General features: G+C 44.0%; 1 protein-coding gene and 1 pseudogene across 3 annotated transcripts in view; one reads left to right on the top strand and one right to left on the bottom strand.

Annotated features, from left to right (window-relative positions):
• PPP6R2 (protein phosphatase 6 regulatory subunit 2) overlaps nt 1–27,296 on the bottom strand; it is a 111,109-nt gene that overhangs the window by 13,680 nt on the left and 70,133 nt on the right. The window contains exons 17-22 of one of the 3 annotated variants that reach the window (XM_026656382.2): nt 26,883–27,010; nt 24,359–24,534; nt 22,433–22,595; nt 21,984–22,072; nt 14,052–14,259; nt 2,326–2,349 (exon numbers count right to left, since the gene is read on the bottom strand). In XM_026656382.2, the coding sequence (XP_026512167.1) occupies nt 2,326–2,349; nt 14,052–14,259; nt 21,984–22,072; nt 22,433–22,595; nt 24,359–24,534; nt 26,883–27,010 (788 nt within the window). The remainder of the gene's footprint in view (nt 1–2,325; nt 2,350–14,051; nt 14,260–21,983; nt 22,073–22,432; nt 22,596–24,358; nt 24,535–26,882; nt 27,011–27,296) is intronic. The other 2 variants (XM_026656383.2, XM_026656384.2) reach the window with 2 other exon arrangements.
• LOC112108791 lies at nt 16,061–16,765 on the top strand (annotated as a pseudogene).

Raw genomic sequence — 27,296 nt, 5'->3', positions numbered from 1 at the left:
GTAAGCTAAACAGTTTCACCCTAGAACTAAGCTATCATTGAACACAAAAGAAGGGACTTCCTGTTCTACAAGAGCTCCTTAATGTATCCAAAATTTGGAATTTGTTGGCATCAGCTCCTTTTTACTTCAGACTTAAAAAAACTACTGCAGTGCTTACTTATGATACATAGGCACTGTACCTAAGGCATTTACTAACTAAGAATGAGTATTATATCGAGATCAGAAAAAACAGTTTTCATAGCTAGCAAACATCATAGTTTAGACTAAATTCCAGCCTCCGTTCTAACCCCACTCTTTTCTGTTGCTCATTAAAACAAACCCTTTGGGGATGAAATTTTCATGCTTAGCCTCCACTCAGAGTTGAATTTTTTCTGGATGGGGGAGACGCTAAATCTAAACTGATCTGACACTTTTCAGAACAGCGAGAGGAAAGAAAACAACATTAGTCCCTAACTTGAAAACATCTAATGCTATAGACTGCAAACTCGGCAACATTTTAGTTGTCACCAAGGAAAGGTAAAAAAACCAACCAACCAACCAACCAGCCAAGTGTGGAGAAAAATTATTTAAAAGTTATGAATTTTTTAAAATGCTAGTCCAAGCATACACAACCAAATATCGGCCACTTTTTAGTGGGCCTCAGCTTTAAAAGGAGCCATCATTTAAGGGAACTCAGCAGTGAAACACCTTTTAGACCCTTTAAATAACAGGGAAATACAATCCAAAAGCTTAGGTTGATAATAATGGTGAAGTTGAAATATTAATCACATAGAACGTGGAAATTCAAAAGTCATTTCCCACAAAAAATAGGTACCACATTGCACATACGTAAAATTCACTATTGCTGCTTTACTTGTTCAATGTCAATCTTACTACTGTTTATGCTGTTAATCATATGCCATAAATATACAAAATGTGAAACACGGCTGAGTTACCACCACTGAGGGAACCTTAACCTTCTGTTTTCCTGGCTCACATGCTTAATTCTACACCCCTACCAATGCACTAATATTCGTTTTTCAGATCGCATGTTCACTTTTAATATAATTTAGAGAAATTCTTTACCTGGCACTATTTCAAATATCTTAATTCTGAGTAGTGTTGGTGTCTCTCTGAACAAGGACTTCAATTTCACTGACACTTCCTGCCAGAAAGTCTAGCCTGACAGCACAAGTTTGAGACAAAGGAAATGCAGCTCAGCCTTTGAATGCTTGAGAAAGACAGAAAACTGTCAAAGATGTGTAAAGTGGTAATATTTATTAGAAAATGGTTAAAATAAGCTCTTAAGTGGTCCAAAAATATTTTTAAATACCATTCATCCACAACTTTTAAAACTGCCTGAATCTCAGGTACATTTAATACTGGACTGCATTTTCTATGTCTAGTACTACAGTATGTCAGAATGACGGCTCCCTATGTGACTGATAACTATGTTTCATTATGTTACGTCAGTTTAAATGATTTTCTAAAGTGATTTTAACTCTTCTTTCAAATTAGACATAATTATTAGGATATCATTTATTTTATACTGGAGCTTTCTTTTTATCCCTGATCTAATAAGGAAATAATTACAGCAGAGCCTTGCTAATTTGCACTAAATGACTGGGACACTCAGTGTGAATTGATGAATTATTGAAAATGAGTAAAAACGCAATTTTAAAAAAATGAAAGATAATATAGCTCAAAATGTCTTGTGATTTGACTAATGTAATTTAGGTTTTTTTTACTGATAATACTTCGTAACATACTAGTAAGTGTTTTGCTAAGTTAATTCATTGAAGTCTCAAGTACGGAGACGTCACTACAGCACTGTCCCCCCTACACTGATAGCAGAAATAATTGATTTCATTCGAATTGTGTACAGTAACAAAGGGCAGTTAACAAGGTTTCACTGTTAAGTCTACTTGAACATAAACCGACCCTTCCCTTATAAAATTATTAAAACCTATTCCTATTTGCAGAAAGAGCTCGTGAACAGGTGAAATGGCAGAAGCTCAAGGACACAATGAGATACATGAAACTATCCAAATACTGTAATTATTTTTAAAGGGTTCTTTAACAGGTGTGCTGCCTCTGCATGTATTTTTCACACAGGACTCCACACAATTTCTAGTTAGGCATTTCAAAATACTGCTTCTAGGCACACGTTTAACTGATAGTGGAAGAGTGAGTTTTCTAGTGTCATTTGCCAGTTCAGTAATACAGCAGCTCTGTTCCCAATCCAGCATCAAGGACTTGGAAATCAGAAGGAAGTAGCTTAATAAAAGGAGAGACTACTTGTCAGGTGGATGTTTGGAACCCTGAAAATGTCACCATTATACATACCCTCTGACTGAAGGTCTAAATATTCTGAGCAATACCCACAGCAAGATAGAAAGGCAGCAAGAGAGACAGAGATAGGCAGAAAGAAGAAAGGAGAGAAATAAAAAGAAAACAGTAAAGATTAGTACAAAAACAGACAAAAGAATTAACTTTGCATTGCTATCCTTGGATGGTTTCCTTCCCTGTAACAATGACAAGGCAAGGGATGTTTAAAAGCTTTTCTAATCATATGCAGTAGCTGAATACTGTGCACTGGAACCTCCATGAAAACTGTACCCAATACACACAGAAGTAGATGAATCAATACACCATAAACAACAGCCTGCTCAAAGTTGACACTTAAAATACAAATTTTAGATTATCAAATAGCAAAGTATGCCAGAAACAGGAAACTTTCTAGTTATCACCAGAGAACTCTACAAGGTCCCTTTGCACATTTTTTCCAATTAATCTAAGATGTCAAATTTACTATGGATCTTCCAGGGGGGGAAATATATCTGCTGACGATGGCTGAAACAGCCTCTCACTTGTGTATGACCTTTTAAAACTCCTGCTAAGAATATGGCACACCTGAACCAAAACTGCCATGGGTAATGTTTTGCTGTGCAATGCAAGGAGATGATTAACTCAGGTGTGTTTCAACCATACCATCATGTAAAAAGCCTAAATGCAGATGCCAGATCCATCAGTGACACATCTCCAACCTGTGGATTCACAAGAGAATAAGTACCACCAGTCATGACTGCTACCTGTTTTTATTTATTTGGGGTGGAGGGAAGGTCAACAGGAAGCAGAGTCCTGGAGGTGATTTAAAGAGGTTCCCAGAATTTGGAAAAGGTATAGTGGCAGCAGACTGGAGTAGACATAGAGGGCCATGTGTAGTGCCCTTAACAGCAGGGGCTTTTAGGATACTAATAAGTCTAGTGATTACACACTCACCAGAACTATTTATTAAACATAGGTTATGTTATAGTACCCATCACTGTCGTATTGAAGTCTACTGTAGCTCTTTAACACTCTTCTCAATCTAGAAGAAGACTTTGCTCCTCCTTGGTAGCTGGCGTACTACAATGTTGCCCTGTTGTATCATAATTCTCCTGGAGTGACCCTTGATCTTGGGTAGGAAGTGATGGCACGCATTGCAGACTACCCGTAGCTTGAGGACGTTAATGTGAAGCAACAATTCTTGATGGTCCACTTGCCCTGTGCTGTAAACTTCTGCAGGTGTTCCCAACACATACCCTGTGGGGGTCCTTCAACCAATCAAGAGTGTCAAGGACCCCGTGGGGAATGAATGCTCATTTGGACAGGCTATGTCTATTTGGTGTGTCAAAGGTTCTGAGACAGGTTTGAATGCATCGGGAGTGGAGCCTTGCAAGGGGCATCATAAATGTGCAGGCCACCATATGGCCTAAGAGTTGTAGGCAAGACCTCTCTGTGGTCTGAGGGCTCTATTGTATCATGAATATGAGGCTGGACATGGTGTCGCACCTGTCTGTGGGTAGGTATTCCCTATTGGTTACTGAGTCCAGCATGGCCCTGATTAAGTCTATATGCTGAGCGGGTATTAGGTTAGACTTCTCTGCACTGAGGTGAAGGCCCAGGGAAAGAAACAGAGCTAGAGACGACTTGGTGTGTGACCTGACTTCAGAGAAGAAGCTGCCCTTGAGAAGCCAGCTGTCCAAGTAGGGGAAGACGACTATTCCCATCTGACAGAGGTGAGCAGCAGCTACTGAGAGCCATTTGTAAAGGCATCAAATTGGTCCCTTTGATCCTGTGGCAGATGGTCAATAAGTTGAAAGAACTTTGAGTAGATGCTGTCATCATATTTTGCCAGCAGGGCATGATAATTTTGCTACCCTAAATTGTAATGCTGCTGAGAAGTAGCTCTCTGCAGGGGCTGCCTGTTCTTCTCGTTGACCACACTGACCACCAAGGAGTTGGGGGTGGGAAGAGAACAAAAGATATTCAGAGCCCTTGGCCGGATGACGGTATTTTTTGCCAGCCGTCTTGCACGTAGGCAGAATGGTGGCAGGTGCCTGCTAGATGTTATGGGCTGGTGACAATAGTGCATCATCAATAGGTAGGGCTACAAGTATGTCATGGAGGTCACGGATTTCCTGACTTTCCACAATCTCCGTGGCATTGGGTGCCCTGTAGCAGCCCAGCCACCACCGGCAGCAGGGGAATCCCCCAGCCCCCAGTCGCTGCAGGCAGCGAGCGGGGGAATGGGGGGGGGGGGCGCGCAGCCTGCTGCTGCATGCAGCAGGGAAGGGTGATGGACCTTCCTCCCTTCCCATTTTGTAAGGGATGTTTTTAGTAAAAGTCAGGGACAGGTCACGGCTTCTGTGAATCTTTGTTCATTGCCCGTGACCTGTCCATGACTTTTACTAAAAATATCCAGGGCAAAATCATAGCCTTATCAATAGGCAGTGCTATCTTATCTTGTGATGTAGCATGGAGGATATCCATCAGGGAATGTCAGGATTCCTGCACCTGCTCCAGCGGGAGCTGTAAAGTCTCGACTGCCCTCTTCATCAAGTCCTGAAAAACTTTACAATCAGCTGCGTAGGATGGCGGAAGGGGCATGACTGCTTCGTCAGGAGACTACGAGGATTTGTCGGAAGAGGGAGTTTCCGCCTTGACTCTTCACTCTTGGTGTTCCACAAAGCCTTCCCGCGGAGGTGGTGCTCCCAGAGTCCAGAGGGCTGCTCCTTTTGGCATGCCTTTCTATGGAAAGGCACCCTGCAAAATTGGTTGCTGTAGGAAGCCTAAGGCTTCCAGAATGCCCAGTGTGGCAGGGCATGTGGAAAGTGAGTAGGACCTCAGGGGTGCTCCTGCCAAGATTGGCGGGGAGCGTGATGGCCAGATGCCAGAGTCTCCTCCTCAGGGTACACTCAGGGGATGGAGGAGGGGAGGGAAGGGAAAGGTGGCTGAATCCTGGACAGAGATGTCCAGTTCAGAAGATGTGTAATCCCTTGTGTCCAATGGGGAAGCTAAGGGTGTTGGTACTGGCAGCTGAGTATGTACTGGGGGTCGGATAGGTATTGGCAGCTGGGTGGGAAATGGCATCCAAGTCAGTACAGGTGGCCAACTTTTTGTAGCAGGATGCGGTGGTACCAATCAGTAGGTCGGTACCGGTGGGTGCCTGAAGTACTGGGAAAGGAATCCTCTCTGTACCTCTCAGGAGAGTGGAATCTGGCTCCTCTGTCACGCAGAGGTCCCTGTGGGAAAGAAGGTGATCTGGGGCAGTACTCCTTCAGCTGACGAGGGTCAAGCAGTACTGGAGTCGGTGTGGATGAACGGGCGTGCACACTCCCACGGCCCTCAGAGGGTGCTGAAGTCAGGGTCGGTAGTTTCTTTGAGTCCCTGCATCTGGAGGGCTCTGAAGGTACAGAGAATGTGGTTGAGTGTGTCTGTTTGCTGAGAGACTTCTCTTTACGTGGGGTGGTAGATCTCTTCGGCAGTACTGAGCCTTCAGTGCCAAAAAAACCAGGAGCCTCAGCGGCACCTGGAGCAGGATGCAAAGTCTCTTAGACCCTGATCTTTGGGGACACCTCTCACAGTGCTTCAAGCCCCAATCAAGGGACTGGGATCGCTTCTTCTTGGAGTGTTTGGAGGCCTTTGAAGTTGTCCCCTGCTCTTTGCTCCCTGGAGCAGCAGCACAAGTCAAAGAGGCCGCGGCAGATGTACAGAGGAGAATCTACCTTGCAGGCCTCAGAGATCACCCACCAAAATGGAGCTTTAGTCTGCCTTATCTCCACTTGCAAGATCTGCTTTTAAACCTGATGCAGACCTTGCACTTAGACGGGACATGGGACTCTCCAAGGCAGCTGGAATGCCTGTTGCTGAGGGGAAATAGCTGTGGCAGGTCTGGCAGGGTTTGAAGCCTGGGGTTTGGAGCATAGTCAGACAAAGGGTTCATCTATACTTACCTCCGGGTCCGGCGGTAAGCAATCGATCTTCTGGGATCGATCCCGGAAGTGCTCGCCGTCGATGCCAGTACTCCTGCTCCGCGAGAGGAGTACGCGGAGTCGACGGGGGAGCCTGCCTGCCGCGTGTGAACCTGCGGTAAGTTCGAACTAAGATAGTTCGACTTCAGCTACGTGAATAATGTAGCTGAAGTTGCGTATCTTAGTTCGAAGTGGGGGGTTAGTGTGGACCAGCCCAAGGAATAAACCGCAGCTGAAGAAAGGCCCAGGCTGGGAGCCTTAGCCATGGCCAACCAAGGGGACAGGTGAGAGCACAAAGAAAATTGAAAACTTGTGGTAAGGGAGAGAACTAAAATAAAAATCAAGGTTAAAAAAAAGTAAAATAAGGGGATAAAAACAAAAAAGGTACAAATTATGCAGGTAAGTAGCGGACACCACAATATTCTGTCTCCAACCTCAGGCGGCTGAAAAGGAACTGGAGCAGTGTCGGATCTGGCCCTCCCTATATACCCGCCGTCCGGAGCACGAGGATGTGCAGGGCGCAGGCGCAGACCCACAGACACTGCTCAGGGAAAAAAATCTTTGAGAGAAGGGGTATGAGCACGCACATACATAATGTGGAGCACCCATAGGGACATATACTTGAAGAACAAATGTTATGTATTATTATGCACGTAAGAGTAAAGATAGAGAAAAACTAATCAACCTCAAATTTATTAGAGTCCTCTCTTGATGCTAAAAAGTGCACTGCAAAGCTTTCCCTAAAAGAAATGGGATTTTGATATCCTAAATATCCTTTTGTGCATCTGTTGCACAAGCCAAGGAGGGTTAAAATTCACATGGCTGGTGCTCTAGTGAGCCACTCATACCGACCATTGAACAGATCACAGCTGTTATTCCACGAGGGACTCCTACAAGAAACACAACAACATACAATGCAGGAGGGAAACATTCTCAGAGATTATCAAAGTTCACTAATGCAAAATACTTCCAGGTCTGTTTCCTCTATTAGTATTTAAAAGCTTTTTTAATCATCATCCTAGTGATGATGTCAGAATCATAGAAATGTAGGACTGGAAGAGACTTCAAGAGGTCATCAAGTCAACCTAGACCATCCCTGACTAGTGTTTGGTCCAACCTGATTTCAAAAACCTCCAGTGATGGGGATTCCACAACCTTCCTTTGAAGCCTATTTCAGAAGTTAACTACCCTCACAGTTAGAAAGTCTTCCCTAATATCTAACCTAAGTCTCCCTTGCTGCAGATTAAGGCTATTACTTCTTGTCCTACCTTCAGCGGGCATGAAGAACAATTGATCAACATTCTCTTTATAACAGGCATTAAACACGTGTGAAGACTTATCAGGTTCCCCCTCAGTTTTATTTTCTCAAGACTAAACATGCCAAGTTTTTTTTAACCTTTCCTCGTACGTCAGATTTTCTAAACCTTTGATCATTTTTGTGGCTCGCCTCTGGAATCTCTCCAACTTGTCCACATCCTTCCTGAAATGTGGTGCCCAGAATTGGACACAGTACTCCAGCTGAGGCCTCATCAGTGCCGAAACAGAGTGGGACAATTACCTCCTGTCTCTTACGTATGACACTCTTGTTAATACATCCCAGAATGATACTAATCTTTTTCACAACTGCACCCCATTGTTGACTCATATTCAGATTGTGATCCACTAACTCCCAGATCCTTTTCAGCAGTACTACCACCCAGCCAGTTATTTGCCATTGTTAAATGATGCATTTGATTTTTCCTTCCCAAGTGTAGTACTTTGCACTTGTTTTTACTGAATTTCATCTTGTTGTATAGTAAGATGAAATTCAGTTAATCTTCTATATGATCTCCATCTCAGGCCAATTTTCCCTCTCTTAATTACTGAGAACCATTTCTCCATGTTTTGCAACTCCTTTGGAGGAGATTAGGAAAGACAACATTTATTGGGTGCATATGGGAAAAAACTTCAGTTTGTCTCAAGGTAATCCCTTTGGTGATTGCTGACAATCATTCATGTCTTCAAAATCTCTGGCATAGCACAGTACTGATTTACTAAATGTTAACATACACTGTGAAATTATCTGTTATGTAGCACCATGATGACAAATGAGTTTTAAACCCTAATAATAAGCATTTCTTTAGCACTTGACATCCTCTTAGGACTTTACTACACACATTAATTCATTAATCATCTGCATCCCGGAGGAATAAATATTAGCTACATTTTATGGATGGGCAAACTAAGGCAGACCCTCACACCAACATCTTCACAACTGAGCATCTAAAGTTATATACAATGTTATTACAGTCCCAGGATATTAGAGAGACAAGGTGGGTGACCAACTTCTCTTGGCGAGAAAGACAAGCGTATGAGCTTAAACAGAGCTCTTCTGCAGGTCTGGGAAATGTACTCAGAGTGTCACAGCAAAATACAAAGGTGGGACCGATTGTTTAGCATAAGTTGTTCACACATATTTCAAGGGTGAAGTGGCCCGCTAACACCTCTCTAGTCATAGGGGGAAAAGGAAAAAAAAAAAAAAGGCAGCTAGGCAGGGGGTAAAGTTACAGATTGTTGTAATAAGCCATAAATCCAGTGGGCTTATTCAGTCCATGATTTTTAGCATCTAGTAAAGTTATGCATTTCAGCTTCCAGGCTCATCTTTTGAATGTGTTGTGCAGGTTTCCTTTGAGGATGACAGAGGTCAGATACAGAGTGATTGCTTTGTGAGTAAAGTGTTCACCCACAGGTGAGATGGTGTTCTTGTTTTTTATCATTTTCCTGTGAGAGTTCACCTGAGAGCGCAGCCATTGGTTTCACCCACATAATTGTTTTGGGGGTATTTAGTGCACTGAGTGAAGTACACCACATCTTGTGATAGGTATATGTAGGACTAATAGGTCTTGACAGGTGTGTTGTGGGAGGCGCTGATCATCGTAGCAGTAGAGATATCTACACATTTTGCATCTGTTGTTCTGGCAGGGTCTGGTGCTGCTAGGGTGACCAGATCGCAAGTGTGAAAAAGCAGGACGGGGGCAATCTGTAGCTCAAAGTAGCATTCTGGAACCCCACTGTGACACGATCGGGATATATTTGGTACAAAGTATGCCTTGTGAGGTATTATTTTAAAAGTCTTGACCTGTTGAACCTTAATATCCTATTGATTTGTATGTGCCATCATTGTATGTGATGTTATGAAGTATTGCTATATGTGTTACTGAAATATGTTGTGAGGTTGAAAGATGCCCACAGCTGGCCTTTCAGTAGGGACAAAGGAGTAGCTATCACTGGCAAGACAGGTGGTGATGGCCCATCAAGAATAATCTACTCTCCCAGAGGCCTCTCAGAGAGAGCACATACGCCATGAGGGCAGCCTAACCCACATCACAGCAAGGATCTTTCTAGCAGCTGGAAGAAAGTATAAAAGAGGGACAGTGACATCATCACTTAGCCTCCCCCCCCACACACGCACATCTCAACACCTGGAAGAGCGTCTGGAAGACAAAGACTTTGAACTGGGGAGATTGGTTCCAGGCTGGAAGGAAGTTCAGTCTGTGTATTAGGAACTGTGAACTGCCTGTAACGTCTGTTAGGGTGAGACACTGCTTAATTCAAATCTTAGTGTGCTAAAGTTAGCGTTTAGACTGCAAATTTATTTGTATTTCTTAGGTAACCAACTTTGATCTCTGTGCCTGCTATTTATAGTCACTTAAAATCTATCTTTCTGTAGTTAATAAATCTGTTATGTCAACCAAAGACACACTGGTTGGAGTGCTTGGGAAATCTCAACTCAGATGACAAAGGCTGGTGCATGTCCACATTCCTTTGAAGAAGTGGCGAACTAACTAATGAGCTTGCACTGTCCAAGGGAGTCTTGAGCAGCGTAAGACGATATATTTCTGGGGTGCAAGGCTGGGCTTTGGGGGGGATTAGCTGGTGCCTCTCTCTGTATGATTCATGAGTAACTCAAGGAACATTCATGCAATTTAGCTGGTGTGGGGCTCCACATGCTGATGGCTGAGTGATCGCAGCGCCTCTAGGGGTTTGCTGCTCATCACTGGCATAGCACTGAGAGAGGCTGGAGAGTTAAGGAAGCACAGTGGTGCAACAGTTCCAGGTTGTGCCCCTAATATCGGGATATCTGGTCAACCCAGGTGCTGCTCTGAGATGGTGTGTCCTGGCCTGTGAGGAGCTTGCTTCTGATAATGACCTTGAAATTGCCTGGGGGAGGAGGGTTATCTGAAAGCCAGAAGAGGGGGTTCTCATCAAGCATGGGTTATAGATGTTTGATGCTACCCTATATGGGTTCCAGTGTGCGGTAGTAGGTGTTAACTAGAGGTGTGTGGTCAGAGGCGGTTTATTTCTGTATTGAAGCAGGTTCTCCCAGGGTATTTGGGTGGCCCGTTCCATGATGCGATCTACTTCTCTGGTGGAGAGTCCTTGTTAGACGAAGGTGGTTTTAAGTGTGTTACGGGATATATCCCGGACTTTCTCCTCAGAGCATATTCTGTGTTATCCGAGTGCCTGGCTACAGTTAACAGATTTCTTGCTGCATTTGGGGTGGTTACTGGATCTGGGAAGGTAGGTGTGGTGATCCATGGGTTTCTTGTATATAGTTAAGTATCAGAGGGATAGCTGTGTTAGTCTGAATCTGTAAAAAGCAACAGAGGGTCCTGTGGCACCTTTAAGACTAACAGAAGTATTGGGAGTATAAGCTTTCGTGGGTAAGAACCTCACTTCTTCTGTTAGTCTTAAAGGTGCCACAGGACCCTCTGTTGCTTTGTAGATAGTTGTCTGTAAGGTTCCATTGTTGGAGCTGATCATGGTGTCCAGGAAGTTGAGCTACCGTGGAAGTGTTCTAGTGAGAGTTTAATGGATGGGTGGGTGGTCATAGAAGACGCGGTGGAAATCTATGAGGGAGTGTAGGTCGTCCGTCCAGAGGATGAAAATATAATTGACGTATCTCAGGTATATCATTGGTTTCATGGTGCATTTGCCCAGAAATAATTCTTCAAGGTGGCCCACAAAGAGGTTGGCATACTGGGGACCCATCCTAGTACCAATGGCTGTTCCCATAGTTTCAATGAAGTGTTTGTTGCTGAATATAAAAGCGTTATGGGTGAGGATGAAATGGATGAGTTTGGCAATATGTTTGGGGTGGATATCTGAGGATTGTCCATTATCTTGTAAATATCTGAGGCAGACTGCAATGCCATCCATTGTGAGGGAGGTTAGTGTACAGGGAAGTGACATCCATGGTTTTCCGAGATTCGCAGTTTCTGGAGGAAGTCAGCTGTAACCCTGGAGAAAGCTGGTCCTTTGTGTGGTGAGTGGTGTGAGGATGGTTTCGGAGTCCCGATATTCCTTCAGTAAGAGTGCAATGGCATTTTTTCCTCTCCCCCACCCCCATGACTGGAGTGATGTTAACAGGCCACTTAACCTTGAAAGGTCCCTTGAAATGCGTGTGAACTGATTATGCTAAACAATCTGTTTCACTTTGTATTTAGCTGTGCCACTAGGGCAGAAGAAGAAGAAGAGGAGCTCTGTGTGGCTCGAAAGCTTGTCGCTCTCACCAACAAAACTTGATTCAATAAAAGATATTCCCTCACCAACCTCATCTAAAGTCAGGCACCTAAATTCATATTTATGGACTTAAGAGGCCTGATTTCCAGAGATAATGGCAGCCCCAACTTCCCCTTATGACAATGGGAGCCAAAGGAGCTTAGCACGTCTGAAAAATCAGCTCACTTTTAATTAGTGCCTAAATATATATTTAGATAGTTTCAGCAGCCATTTGTTTTAATTTCTGGTTGAGATTATGGCTGTGTTAAGATATCACACTTTTATAGTGGAGATTGTGGTTATCGGAGTATTTGCTTGCATTGCAAAAGCAGAATTAGTTTAACCACAATCCTGCAAAACAAAGCAGGTTCTGGAAACCTTGTTGTTTTGGTTTTTAAGTTACAACTGTACTTACCTGAGAGAGATCCTTATTACTAAAATTACAATGCTTAGACTTAGCAGTGTCATGGGCAATGACGTATCTAGCTAATCAAAATAAGAATACCCTTTTCCCAATCTGCTGTGAAGCTAATGTAAAAGTCACGCAAAATGCCAAACAGGATTTAAACTGCTGTTGTGTTAAACTGAACCAAGACAGACAGCTAAATTTAGAGCACAACTCCGGCTGTAAATGCCATAGGTTCAGAAATGAAAAAACACATTTGGAAGACAGTGCTGGCCACCACTCTATGTTCCAAATGTTTTATTTTGTTAAAATTCAAGGATCAATGGGCACGAGAAAAGGAGCCCAGTGTATTATGAACAGCAGAGAGGGCTACTAGCCCAGATGCCCGAGTCAGCAACATTGACCATCTTTAATTTCTTCAGCCTGGTCTCTGAAAGCAGAATCTGCTGGGCCGTCATCTCTGTGCATGGAAATTTGTCCCATTTATCCAAGAAGCTCTCCTGAACCAAATTGCTCGTCAGCAATGAAATTTTATGCATCAGATTTTTATTTCAAGTCTGCAGCAGAAACGGCAGCCTGGACTGACACAGAAATTCCAAAATTTTCAGATTATAAAAAACTCAACGCAGATTGGATTAACCAAAATCTGGCACTGGTTTATTTTCTCCAGCAATTTCTCTTTGTTTTACAGCCATGTTACTTCAGCACACCATTTTATGAGCCATCTTTCCTTATTCCCAGAAAGTGTTCACTGGAGTAATAAGGTGTGCCAGGTACCTCAAACTGACCATCCCCAAAAGGCAATGAATCGTTATATTATATAACTGCTCCTAGCAAGCTTTCCAAAATATTGCGTCCCCAGTTAATTGGCTCATACCCTACAAGCACGTGGGAGAACAGGAAAGAAAAAAAATGGATCTTGTGTAAAATTTCAGAAAGTACCAAGTTGCCCATTTTCAAAAGTGATTTGGGCACTTTGGAGCCTAAGTCACTTATCAAAATTTTACCCCCCCCTTGCTTGGTCTATTCCCCTTTTAAGAACTGTGAACTTGTGAAATGTACCCTCTCACCTGAGGTGTCTTATGGTAAAACCTTATGGAGGGTGTGTATTTCAGGGCTCTTACAAAGATGCTGTCCATAAGTTACCATAAACCTTGGGACTTGTAATGTCTAATTCTGGGGGTCTGTGCTTCTGACAATTTAGGAGTGAATTTCCAAAAAAATGAGGAAATAGCAATAACTTGAGCCATTTCAACCCCGCACCCCCAGCAGTTCTGTGGGCTGCCGATCTCAATGCTGATCCGTGACACCATGTGTTATTCATGACACGAAGCCTCACGTGGCTCTGCTCGCGGATCTCACTCTTGGCTTGCATCCCCCACTACTATTCCACTCCTACATCTCAAGTGAGCCGATAGTGCCAATTATGTGGTAGTTTTGCAATATGATTCAGTGGCTAGGAAGACCCACATTTTCACTTGTGAACTGAGACAGCATTTGTGTAACAGTAATAAATACTTTAATTTATCAGCACCCAGCACTCCGGAAGGCTGTAGAGCACCTTAACAAAACCGCCTACAGTCAACATTCAGAACCCAGGTCTCAGAAAATAAAAAGCTGCTGCATTAATCCTTAGTGCCATCATGTTCCCAGGCATGAACATTTTTATCTTGTTTTCATGAACAGGCCCTGCATCCCATGAGTGATTTACACTTGATTTTAAACCAGAGGTGAGTTGCCAATTGTCTTATGCCATATTTGGATTCAGATTACACCTTACAAAACCCTAGTTACATATCTACCCCATCCCCAGCTGATTTCTTTCGCACCTGGTGAACACAGCCTTCTCGTTCTTAGCATCCATGGTGAGTTTGATGGTTTCCTGGCCCGAGCCTGTACTGATGGTTTCTGTGACGATATCAGCTTTATCCTCCTCTTCCTCACTGTCTGAGCCTCCAGATGAGCTGCTGTCTGAAGCCACCAGAGGTGCCTTCCTTGCCACACAGACATTCCAAACACAGGGTGAGGCAGCGCTGACTGCAAAGAAAGAGTAAATAATTCACATGAAAAAAAATGAACAGAAACACAGGACGAACTGCTAAAACTCTCAAATATATCCCAAATACTTTCAGTAAAACAGAATGGTTACTTAACCTACGGCAGCTGTGGTTCTTTGAAACGTTCTCAGTATGGATCCCACCATAGGCAGGTATGTGCCTCACATATGTGAGGTGGCTTTTTTTTTAATTGTAGTATCCATCGGGGCTGCACACGGACCCTGTGCTTCCTTGTGCCCCTGTGCAAGGACATAAAGGCTGGAGCAGCCACAACCCTCCTTCGGGTCCCTCACAATTCAAAACCCGTGTAGCTGAGGTCTCCCAAAGCGGGGATAGAGGACGAGTTGTGGGATCCACACTGACATCAGCATCTCAAAGAAACACAGTTTCTGTAAAGTAAGTAACCGTTCTCTCTTCTTCAAGTATGCATCTCTGTGGAACTCTCTTTGGTAACTGGCAAGCGGTATCCCCTAGGAATGGTGGCAATGAGGAGTTACAGCTGCACCAGTGATGCAGAGATTGTAGTACTGCTCTCTCGAACATGGCATCTGCTCTAGCAACTAAGTCCAATGCATTATGCTTGACAAAAGTCAATGGGCACATTTGTGAAGCAAGCAGAAGATGTTATTGGAGCTCTGGTGGAATAAACCTGATGTTCAGTGGGAGAGGTACACCAGCTAGCTACACTGTGTTAAGCATTTTTGATACCCTCTGTGAGGAGGTGACTTGACCATTAGAATATCCAGCTGCCACTCTAGACACATAGGGAGATAGTGTGAATGATCTGATCCTGTCAATGTAACAAAGCATAGTCCTGGATACATCTAGTGTGTCTCATTTCCTTCTTCCATGTGCCAAGTGTGGTTCTGGGAAGAAGACGGGCAGGATGATTGACAGGTTTAGATGAAATTCTGAGCCCACCCTAGGAATGAACTTGGGGTGCAGCTGCAGCACCACCATGACGCTATGGAATGTTGTACTGAGAGTGGGGGAAGGGTTCGGCCAAAAGTGTCTGAAGCTCAGTCACTCTCCTGGCCAGAGTAACAGAGACTGCGTTCAGAGCGAGGTGATGCAGGGCACAGGCTGACAGAGGTTCAAATGGAGGCTCCATGAGTCACAGGACTAGACTGAGGTCTCAGGAGAGGTAGGTTCTCTGACTTTCGGCAAATGCATAATGACCCTTTGAGAAACTCTGATATCATGGGGTGAGAGAAGAGCAACCCTGACCATACAGGCAAACTGAAATCACCACAAGGTGGGCTTTAATAGAGCTAACCGCCAGTCTGGCCAGTCTGAAGTGCAATAAGTAGCTGATGATATGTAGTATCGAGGGGGCTGGACAGGGTCCAGAGTATGTTGGGCAGCCCATTCTGAAAAACCTTTTTCATTGATGTGAATGTGTGTTCTTCTGGTACATGCTTTACTGCTCTATATTACGATTTCCTGGACCTGTAGGAAGCAGACTCTGTCCATTGTACTCAACCAGCCAGCAGCCATGACATCAGGTGCAGTGACTTCAGGTCTGGATGGAGTATCTGACCATGATGTTATGAGAACAGGTCAGGACAGGGTGGGAGCTGAATGAAAGGCCAGATACATATTTGCAGCAGGCCATCAGCCGAAACAGTCTTGGCCAATACGAAGCCACAAGAACAGTTGGAAGGTCCCTGAGCAGCGGTTGTGGTCCCGGCTGAGAGCAGGAGAGGTGGGTCGGAGGCAGCACTGGGAGCGTCCTAGCCCCTGGGTGGCAGCTCCCCGTGTGCCCGGCCTGGCAGTGTACCATGTCGGTCAGTGATATGTTCATCACCTTGCAGGGGGTCCTCACCGCAAACCAGGACATCCGAGAGGAAATCAGGAAAGTGGTTCAGACCCTGGAACAGATGGCTCGGGAGATCTTAACGCTGCTGCAGGGGGTTCACCAGGGAGCTGGATTTCAGGACATACCAAAGAAGTGTCAGAAAGCTCGAGAACACTTTGGTGCAGTCAAAACACAGCTAGCATCTCTGAAGACCAAGTTTCCAGCTGATCAGTACTACAGATTTCACGAACACTGGAGGTTTGTGCTACAGCGCTTGGTGTTTCTGGCAGCATTTGTTGTCTACTTGGAGACAGAAACATTAGTTACTCGAGAAGCGGTTACAGAAATACTTGGAATTGAGGCTGATCGAGAGAGAGGTTTTCACCTGGACATTGAAGACTACCTCTCTGGGATTCTGACTCTCGCCAGTGAGTTGTCTAGGTTGGCAGTGAACAGTGTCACCGCAGGTGACTATTCTCGTCCTCTTTGCATCTCCACCTTCATTAACTAGCTGGATTCTGGCTTCCGTCTCCTCAATCTGAAAAATGACTCCTTGAGGAAGTGCTACGACGACCTGAAGTACAACGTCAAGAAAACTGAGGAAGTGGTTTATGACTTGTCAATCCGAGGACTCAATAAGGAGGCAGCGAGTGATGCTGGGGGAGAGAAACAGAAGCTGCTGTTCTAGCAGCATCATGGATTACCTCAGATGGTTGCCAGTGAGAGAGGTGTGTTAGCAAAGCCCTCCCGCCGTAGTTTAGAAGAACCACAAGCTGAAAAGTGCTCTCTATTTTCTCTTGATTTTGGAAGCCTCCCTGGGACTCAGGGAAGTCAGTGGAAAGGCATATGAGAATACTTGGGACTACTGCAGAAAGAAGGTGTCCCGTAACAACCTCAGATTCATGCTCACTTTGGAACAAAATTTCTGGCACTTGGCATTGATGACAACAGCAAACATGTCAATCACTGGGTTTTCCCAACACAGGAACATCGCTGCTATGATGGATTTCCACAGATCAATTGTTTTCTCAGAAAATCAACCATGTTGTTATTGACACCCAGCAGGTGAAGTGTGAGACAGTTCTCGAGGCACCCAGAGCTGCGAGTCACCTTGTTATCCCCCTGCCTCTAGCATGAGAGTGTCTTTCTTGTGGTAGCAGGGTGTCAGCACCCTGACACCACCAGGCTTTCAGCCATTCAAGTACTCTTCTCCGGGCTTATGCCAGCCCTAATTTTGCCTTATAGACTCAGAGTTTAAGGTCAGAAGGGACCATTATGATCGTCTAGTCTGACCTCCTGCACAACGCAGGCCACAGCATCTCACCCACCCACTCCTGTAACAAACCCCTGACCTATGTCTGAGCTATTAAAGTCCTCAACTTGTGGTTTAAAGACTTCAAGGTGCAGAGAATCCTCCAGCAAGTGACCTGTGCCCCACGCTGCAGAAGGCGGCGAAAAACCCCCAGGGCCTCTGCCAATCTGCCCTGGAGGAAAATTCCTTCCCGACTCCAAATATGGTGATCAGCTAAACCCTGAGCATGTGGGCAAGACTCACCAGCCAGACACCCAGGAAAGAATTCTCTGTAGTAACTCAGATAGGTCTTTTGCCTCCACTGCTCCCCTTGGAAGGCTATTCCAGAACTTCACTCCTCGGATGGTTAGAAACCTTCGTCTAATTTCAAGTCTAACCTTCCTGATGGCCAGTTTATATCCATTTGTTCTTGTGTCCACATTGGTACGGAGCTTAAATAATTCCTCTCCCTCCCTGGTATTTATTCCTCTGATATATTTATAGAGAGCAATCATATCTCCCCTCAGCCTTCTTTTGGTTAGGCTAAACAAGCCAAGCTCTTTGAGTCTCCTTTCATAAGACAGGTTTTCCATTCCTCGGATCATCCTAGTAGCCCTTCTCTGTACCTGTTCCCGTTTGAATTCATCCTTCTTAAACATGGGAGACCAGAACTGCACCCAATATTCCAGATGAGGTCTCACCAGTGCCTTGTATAACGGTACTAACACCACCTTATCTCTACTGGAAATGTGAGTCTATGCTCTCGTTGGACCAGAACTGACCAGGACTCCTCAAACTCTATCATCTGTGATGGGATAAGAAATTATTTTTTGGAGTTCCCTAGCAGGCTTATGTGCTGCTACCATCACTAGGCATTTGGCAAGACTCTCTGCACCAACAGTCCAAACTGCAGAGAAGACCAAGAACCCTAGGTTTGGGCAGGCATAAAAGTATTCAAAACCTTCTGGTGGCACCTGATCCCTTTTCTCTGCACACCTAGAGGTGGGAAGAAGAATAGCTGAGGTCTGCCAGAGCCTTTTGGCTGGTTGTAGTATACCTTCATTACTAGGGAGAGTAATTCTGGTCGGTGTCATCACGATGACACCCAGGATACCAAAGAGCTTATGAGACTTCCTGTAGAAACAGTCTTATATCCAAGATCTCCGCAGTTCAGGGCAGGAGGCCCTGGAAGGCTTTAAAGTCATCTAATGCTGGCGTAGGTGCTGGTGTTACTGCCTCATCCAGCAATGAGGAGGATTCCTTGCTGGGACATGGGGATTGTTGTTGTCCCTCTATTGTCTCCTGTTCCTGTGGTGGCCTAGCCAGAAAAGCTGTTGGGAAACATGATCATATTTTTCTAGACGTGCAGGAAGGAGAGCTGCTGCTCCTCAACATGTGGAAGGACAGCCCCCAGTAAGACTAATATGGCCAAAGTGGCCTATTGTATGGGTACTGACCAAATTGGGGCTGGCTGGCCCAGCGCCACTCCCATGCCAGTTGGGGCAGCGCTCTGAATGGGAGCTCTTTAATACCCTCCTTATGGCCATTTTCCAATGATGGGGAGAGGAATCTCTGCTCAGTGCTGGAGAGAAGGAACGTGTTAGCAATGGTAAGGAGGAATCTCTCTCTTAATTGAAGGGCACTGCTAAGGGATGGCATGCTGCCAGCCACTTCTTTGGTATGATATGGACACCTGAAGTCCTTGCTCAACTCCGTCACAGGGATCAGTACTGGCATCCAGGCCAGGCCTCCTGCTCTGCCCATCTGCTTAGGGGCTTTGCTTTTGGAGTGGTGTCCTATGTATTCCCTCCAGAAGCCTCCCTCGGCCTTGAAGCTGTGCTTATGCTCGAACCAGCTATGCAATCCAGTGTCCTGTTTTGAGCAGGCACAGGTGCCAGCTTTTCTACCTGAGTTGGGGCAGTCAATAGAGGAGCCGGAGTTGTAAGCACCAGAACTACTGGTGCAGAGGTGCTCGGCACCACAGCTGTCGACACTGAGGTCTTACACACTGGAGATTTCACTGATGAGGAGGTGGTCAGCATCAGATGCGCGGACTCTGCTGGTGTCTTTTCACTCTCTTTCCACCTCCCTATCTCGGAACGTGAAGAGTGTTCGATAGGGTCCAATACTGGTTTATCCAACCTCGATCTGGTTGTAACCACTTACCTCTAGGACCAAAGTGACCTGCACAGATTGCTCAAATAGATGCCACTTCAGCCATGTGTCCCTGGACTTGTGGGTCCCGGCAGAAAAGGACTCTCACAAAAAGCACTTATCCAGGATGTGGCAGTCTCCTAGTTAGAAATGGTATCAGCTCTGTCCATCCTTGATGGAGATCAGTCCATGGCAGGAAGGTAGGGTTTGAACCCTGAGAGCTTGGACTGGAATGGAATGGAAAACCTTTCCTATGAAAGGAGACTCGAGGAGCTTGGTTTGTTTAGCCTAACCAAAAGAAGGCTGAGGGGGGATATGATTGCTCTCTTCAAATATATCAAAGGGATAAATACCAGGGAGGGGGAGGAATTATTTCAGCTCAGTGCTAATGTGGACACGAGAACGAATGGATATAAACTGGCCGTGGGGAAATTTAGGCTTGAAATTAGACGAAGGTTTCTAACCGTCAGAGGGGTGAAATTTTGGAACAGCCTTCCGAGGGAAACGGTGGGGGCGAAAGACCTCTCTGGCTTCAAGATTAGGCTAGATAAGTTTATGGAGGGAATGGTTTGATGGGATTACATGATTCTAATCAATTAGGCAATAACGGCCATCGCTGGTAAAATGAGGGTCTGGCTAGAGATTCTTGCCTGTATGCTCGGGGTTCTGCTGATCGCCATATTTGGGGTCGGGAAGGAATTTTCCTCCAGGGTGGATTGGCAGTGGCCCTGGAGGTTTTTCGCCTTCCTCCGCAGCATAGGGCAGGGGTCGCAAGCTGGAAGATTCTCTGCGACTTGAAGTCTTTAGATCACGATCTGGAGACTTCAACAGCAGAGCTAAGGGAAAGTGGGGGGGTCAGCTTTTGTGGCCTGCATCATGCGGTGGGTCAGACTAGATGACCATATTGGTCCCTTCTGACCTTAAAGTCTATGAGTCTATGAGTCTATGAGACTTCACCGTGAGACATGGAGCTTGGCACAAAGTGCCTTGTCCCACTGTACACGGAAGTTGTCTATCAATTTTTTTTTTTTTTTTTTTGAAGGAACATCTTTCGGAGAAAAGGGGGTGTGAAGACAGAATTTTTCACTAACTGGGTGGAAAGAACTGAACAGAGTAGCAGTCAGGCACTTGCTGGGTTCTGTTTCATTGCCACAGGTGGTAAGAGGGAACTAAGGGAGGGTTGCAGCCACTCGACCCTTTATGCCCTCTCATGGGAACATGAGGAGCATAGGGTGCGTGCATGGCCCTGACCAACACCTCTATTCAAAAGAATCCAGTCTCATGCACATGTACACGCACTTGGGCTCCACACTGACCCATACTCAGAAAAGAGACCTGTCATGGGAGGATTACAAAGATTGTGCTTCCACACAGCTAGAAGCATGGATGGGAATAAGCTGCACTGGGAATCTACCCTGATTTTCATAGGTACCTTTAATAAGCTTAATGTGCTGAACTGTGACACGATTGGGGCAAATGTGTGTTTCTACTATTGATCCTTAAAACCCTGTTTTGATCTAAGATGGGTGAAAATGCAACCAGGAGTTTCTTAATTTGATGTTCTGGCATTTATTAATGTCTTGAGGTTTGTTTGTTTGATATCAGTAAGATCAGTTTGAGGACTTGAAAACCAAAGCACCAGAGGGGATTTTCTAGGTCAACAGGAGAATCAAGCTCTAAACTAGCACTGAGTGAAGCACAAAAAATTCAGAGGTTTAAATGCTTATTCCCGCTGCCTTTTTTTGGGTCAAGAAATTAGACAGGAAAATCTCACTAGATACCCAGTACTTTCTGGCTGTGGCTCATCAGAAATACAACAGGGATAGCTTCTCTTGCTGGGTTTTGGCATTTCTACTTCTGGTATCACATAAAAATCATGCAACACAAAGGAGTGTGAATTTATTTTCAAAAAGTTAAACCAAAATTTCAAAGCCTTTCAGCTTCAGTTCTGGGAGAAGCTCCAGGTTGGTTCTCTAATCTAACCTCAAAGACACCAATATTAGTGCTTTAGTTTCTTTTGTCACTACTTTCGTTGTCTCCCTTCTATTGGAATCCAGATTCCAAAGATCACTTTTTGTGGTATTACAATGTTTAGTAACTGATTTTATAAAGGAACACTTGGAAAGAAATAGGAAGGAATTTGCTGCTACAGCACAGTGCTTACAAGGTGTAAATGTGGGGCCTCCGCAATTTAACCATAATCCTATAAACATACAAGTTACTACTTCATTACTGACGAGAGTGTAACCAATGCAAAGTAGCAGCATTTCTTACTGTTTCGTTAGGGGGCTGAACCCACATTTAGGAGCTCTAATATGTCTGAGTGGATTTATCAAGTAACATCTGTGAGGAAGCACTGGACAGGAACTTTGCCCCACAAACCTGGGATGGTAGGCAATACTCAAAATGGTTACAGATGCAAATGAACCCCTTTACATTTCATAATATAATTGCCACTTACAGTTCTTGTCCTGACCCTGCTTGGGGTTTCCCTCTGAGTCACTGCTTTCTGTATCCACAGGAGAACTACATCTGGGACCTGATTCTGAGCTAGAAAAGAAAAGACCCGAGAATGAACCACAGCTGCTCCGGTCCTGATATAGGCTACTTAGAAATAACTCCTAAAAAAGAAGTTATTACAAGCAACCCTAATAACTTACAGTATAGTCAGAGCCTTGCAACAGTGACAATATATACAGTATCATTACAGTATGAGATGTGGATACCACTGATTTCAATCAGTGCCAACACAGAGGTGAGAGTATTGATCCAGAATCCACACAGACAATATTTAGAGAAAAGAAAAGAAAGATTACAGCACAGACCCCTAGCCAGTTATTCCATACAATCACACGCCAAACATTCTTTCAGAATTTGTGGAGAAGTTACTGGCATGTATACTTCATTTACCAACAAAAAGGTTGAAAGTCTGTAAATTTTGCCCATCCTTTCTCCTCAGGTGTGGCTGTCTCTGGTGCTGCTGAATCCCATACACTTGATCCAACATCCATGGCCACACAGGGTGCCGGGGGTTTTGAATTCACAGACTCAAACACAGCTGTCCACCCAGATCCTGAAGGTACAAAGATAAACAGGAGTTTCTTTTGTACAACCTTACACCTTCACAAAAAAAGTCAAAGTGGGGGGGGGGGGGGGGGGAAATTCCCAGAGGTAAAAAACAAAAATTGTGCAATGGGAATCCTTATGGGAATCTATAGGAGGACTGTAGGTGAATCTCATGTTGTTGAAAGAAATCAGGCCATTTACCATTTTATCTGAAAATTGGTTTCTCTGACAAATATTGTAACCTCCACAATAGGGGAGCACTTAAGCAATTTATTTATACAATTCTGTAACTGCAATGCACTAGCTGCAGGCACACAATGTGCTGCAGGCAAGATCTGGGCAAGTTTCTATCCATCTAGGTACTTATATGGCCCTCATCACCATACTATCTGAATGTGTCAATCATTAATGGAATTCCTCCTCTCAATGTCCCTATGAGGTAGGGAAGTGCTATTATCCCCATTTTTACGGGGGGGAACTGATATACAGGGTAGATTATCCAGGGTCACACAGGTGGTCAAATAACAGAGCCAGGGATTAAAGCCAAATCTCCTGAGTCCCAGTCCACTGCCTTATCTCTTAGAACATCCTTCTAGCCCCTCAGTTTCAGACACACAGTTCTAGCAGTGATTTGCTTCCTGACCTGCAATGCAGTACCTCTCTTAATACAATGTGTATTGTGCCAAACCAATCAGCTGTTGAGGAACATGCATAAATTAGGAGGTGATTCACCAAACCTATATTCACTCATGAATTGTACCAATATCTGAACTTAGTTTCTAGACAAAGACAATTGCACCAATTACGTGGTCCACAGAAAGTGCCTGTTGTATAAATATTCTTAATTTAATTGGCCTGGATGTAGATGTCCCTCTGATGATGACCTGAAAATATCTATGTTTTTGTAACACAAAGGGTAGGTAATGGCAGTGGAAAGTTTTTGTTTTTTACAGGAGCAGACTTGCACAATGCTATCAGTTCTTCTGTAGCAACAACACACTTGAAAAAAATAACATTTCTCTCTGCAAATTTTGTAGTCTAGTCACAAGTAACACCGAAGATTAATATAAAAGAAGTTTGCAAAAAACTTCTCCCCCTTTATTTCAGTTGATTTACTTTTAGCAACTGACAGTGCAGTGTGTATAGTCAGTTTCACTCTTGTTTATTGTCAGTTGCACTTCCTGTCTCAAGCACTACATGCTGAGATCATTCCCTTGTGTTGCTCTGGGCCAGGCTCGTGTGTGTACACTCCTTCCCCAGGCCCGGCAAGGATGGGTTTACAACAGCAAAACTGAAACTGAAATAACAGGCAGTTCTTCACATAGTAAAAAAGAGGAGGGGGAAGGAAGGTGGGGCCTGAATATATTCAGTTTTGCTCGCCATAAAACCCTTAAAAATATCCTGGGGGTCAGCGCCTTAGTCCTCTCACTTAATATCTTCTTCACTGATTTTTAATAAAAATTGACACTGTTATAGTAATTATACCCTGCTTGGGTCCAGGAGAGTAACTGACACTGCAATCTTGCAGAGCTCTAACTCTCTGCACCTGCAGGATCCAATCCCTACAACATTTTTAAGGCAGGAATACACAGATGCAAATTCACAATGGGCATTTTACTTCCCAGCTGCTGAGGCTACATTACTGAGTAGCCTCAGTAGTCATGTGGCTTGCAGGTGGCTATACATACACCCAAGTGGTAGACCTCCAGGAAAGACTGCCTGAGACATGTTTCTGGAGACTTAATTAAGATGGTATGTTGAACTTTTTACCTTCAGTAGAGTCAGAGTCTTTCTGCTCAGAAGGATTATTCTTGTTGGTGTTCTCGGTGAGAGGTGTTGTTTGTTCTTCTGTTTCCTCCTCTTCTTCTGAGTCCACACTGCCATCACGATCCCCATTCTCTAGATCACTTTTTGAGGAGCTCTCTGAGGTCTGAGACACTCCAAACCTAAATCATAGAAATCAGAGTTAGAAAGACCTATTAGGCCATGTAGTCCATCCCCTACCTGCTAGTCCCATCAGGAGGGGGAAGAAAGGGACAGTGCGGATGCTTCCTTAAAGTATGTCTTTTAATGCTTTGATCAATGTAGTTTTTGATATCATAAAAGACAGGGCTTCCTACGGGAGATATTCCTCAGCTTAATAAATGTCCTTCAGGAATTTCGGCCTAACATTCAGCCTAAATTTTCTGTTTTGTAGTTTCTTCCCATAATTTCCCATTTATATTCCCAGTAAACCCCTACAGAATCCCTCCTGTGTTTACCAAGTATCAGAGGGGTACCCGTATTAGTCTGTATCCACAAAAACAATGAGGAGTCTGGTGGCACCTTAAAGACGAACAGATTTATTTGGGCTTAAGCTTTTGTGGGTAAAAAACCCACTTCTTCAGATGCATGGAGTCATGCATCTGAAGAAGTGGGTTTTTTAACCCACGAAAGCTTATGCGCTAATAATCAGTCTTCAAGGTGCCAGCGAACTCCTCGTTGTTCCTGTGTTTACTACACCCTTCTCCCCATCACTAAATAAAGCTATACAAACAATTCTGAATCATTTCTCATAAGTCAATTGTTATTATTCACAGTAGTATCACAGGTGTGCACAGCACTGTACAGGCCCATCAAAAGACAGTCTTTCCCTGAGGAGCATGCACTTTAAACTAAACATAACAAAAAAGGCAAGAGACCGAAATACAGAAGTGGGTGGGAAGGAAAGAGGAAGAAGTATACAGAACTCAAGGGAGGGCAGATCTCTGTCATGGAGATCACGACTTACATTTCTAATCAAATGAGAATTATGACTTTATTGCACCCACAATTTTCATTCCTACTAGCAGCAGCTACATATTTCTGACCTTTCATTCAACCTTGTACATAAAAAGGAGACAGAAGGCCTAATTCAATTAATATAGGTCCATCTTCATCTTCGGTGGCACAAGACAACTTTCTTCACTTAGATTTTTGGGAGAAGGAGATTTGGACAGGAGGGAGTATACTTGTTATATAGAAACAAAAATTACACAGGACAGTAAACAAATCTTTCTGCTTTTACACACATCAGATGGAAACTGACTAAAACACAGTGATTTTACTCAATTACATTTTCCATACTGCAACGATTGAAAAGTTGGGATGAGTGATCAGTCCAGAACAACAAGAAAGAAGCATCAGAGTGAAGGATAAGCAAAGGATAAACAAAATTGACATTACAAATGATCTTTAATAAAAACAAAAAGATTCGATTTGGAAGTTGTCCCCTTCTACATCCAAGAAAGTTAAAGTTATCAAACCAGCTGGTGTTACAGTGTGCACCACTGATTTTAACTGAAGGGCTGATTCTCACTGGCACCGAGAATGGTCACACCCATCCCGTTAGGATTTATTAATTCGCAGCTGATAAAGGTGCTGGAACTGACTGCCCTGGAGACTGAAGTCCTCTACAGTATTTATTTCCAAAATACAGCGCATAGGCAGCAGCAGGGCAAGCTTCCCCACACAACCCCTCTACAGTACCTAACACCTGCCGCCCGTCCTAGAAGAATCATTTCTAGGCCAGGGAAGTGAGTTCAATCTCAATCGAGATTGAGAACGAGAACAGCAGGCAAGTTAGTGTCACCTGGCCTGGTGGCTTGTGATATGCAGATAATTGTCCATTAGCAACTGGACTGAGAATATTAATACATTTCACACAATTCAATTTCAGCCTCTTGGTTGTTTCTGTTGTCCAATTTGTCCACATCTTTTAAAACTGCAACTGTAGAAGAATTTATTATTAAATAATTAATAAATCTAAGGGATGAATCACAAATTCATTACAATACCAGCTACACAACATGTAAGGGCCCTAATTCTCACCAAAAACAATTTTTTCTTGTTTTCACAATTTTAAAAAGAACCCTACATCTCCTCCCTTATTAAACAAACTAATCGCTGTTCTCTCTACCTCTTCCTCTGGAACAAGACATGGGCTTTACACTCAGTTTCTGGGAGGTGAGAAAAGGAATGGCTTCTAAAAAATTCTTCAAATAAAGGCAGTTTCTCTCCTCCACAACTGGTTGTGTATCCTAGTGTTTCCCTCATTATTACATGCCCTCAAGCCTGGCCTCATTTGTACATGACAGGTGTCTTGCTCGAAGTTTAAGACAAGCAATAATCTCTTTATAGGAGCAGCCCATATAAAGCCATTCTGTTTTATACAAGCAAGAGGCTCCAAAGCACATATTTATAAGGAATAATGAACTGGAATATACAACCTGACAATATTCAGAAAAAAAAGACAGACCTTTTGCTTTCACCTTACCGTGTTCTTGATTTGACTTGGGTTGCATAGGTTATTTCCTTCTCCTCCCAGATATCTTCCTCCTCCTCTTTATCGTCAAACTGTTGGATCCGTTCATTGCAGCAGGCCTCAAAGAGGGATGCATTTGGCTAAAACAAATTTCAACAGAAATCAGGTTCTACAGATTCCCAGGGGCGGAAGCAACAAGAATGCTGGTGCAGAGCAGAGTTCACAAAGCACAGTGTCTATATACATCTAGTCCCCCTGGAGGCATACGTACACTTTTCACTTTACTTTCACCCAGGATAAGGAACAGGCAATATACATAAGTGGAAGGGCCAAGAGTCAGAAAGAGGTTTGGTAAGCCTGGAGGCAGGAAGCCAAGAAGATACCAAATAAGAAATAAGGCTGTCACAGCCTGGCTTGCGTCTGAAA

The sequence above is a fragment of the Terrapene carolina genome, unplaced genomic scaffold, assembly GCF_002925995.2.
Source record: "Terrapene carolina triunguis isolate 2854851 unplaced genomic scaffold, T_m_triunguis-2.0 Scaffold230, whole genome shotgun sequence".
In the NCBI taxonomy this organism is placed as follows: domain Eukaryota; kingdom Metazoa; phylum Chordata; order Testudines; family Emydidae; genus Terrapene; species Terrapene triunguis.
This window is presented reverse-complemented; position numbering and strand designations above follow the sequence as displayed.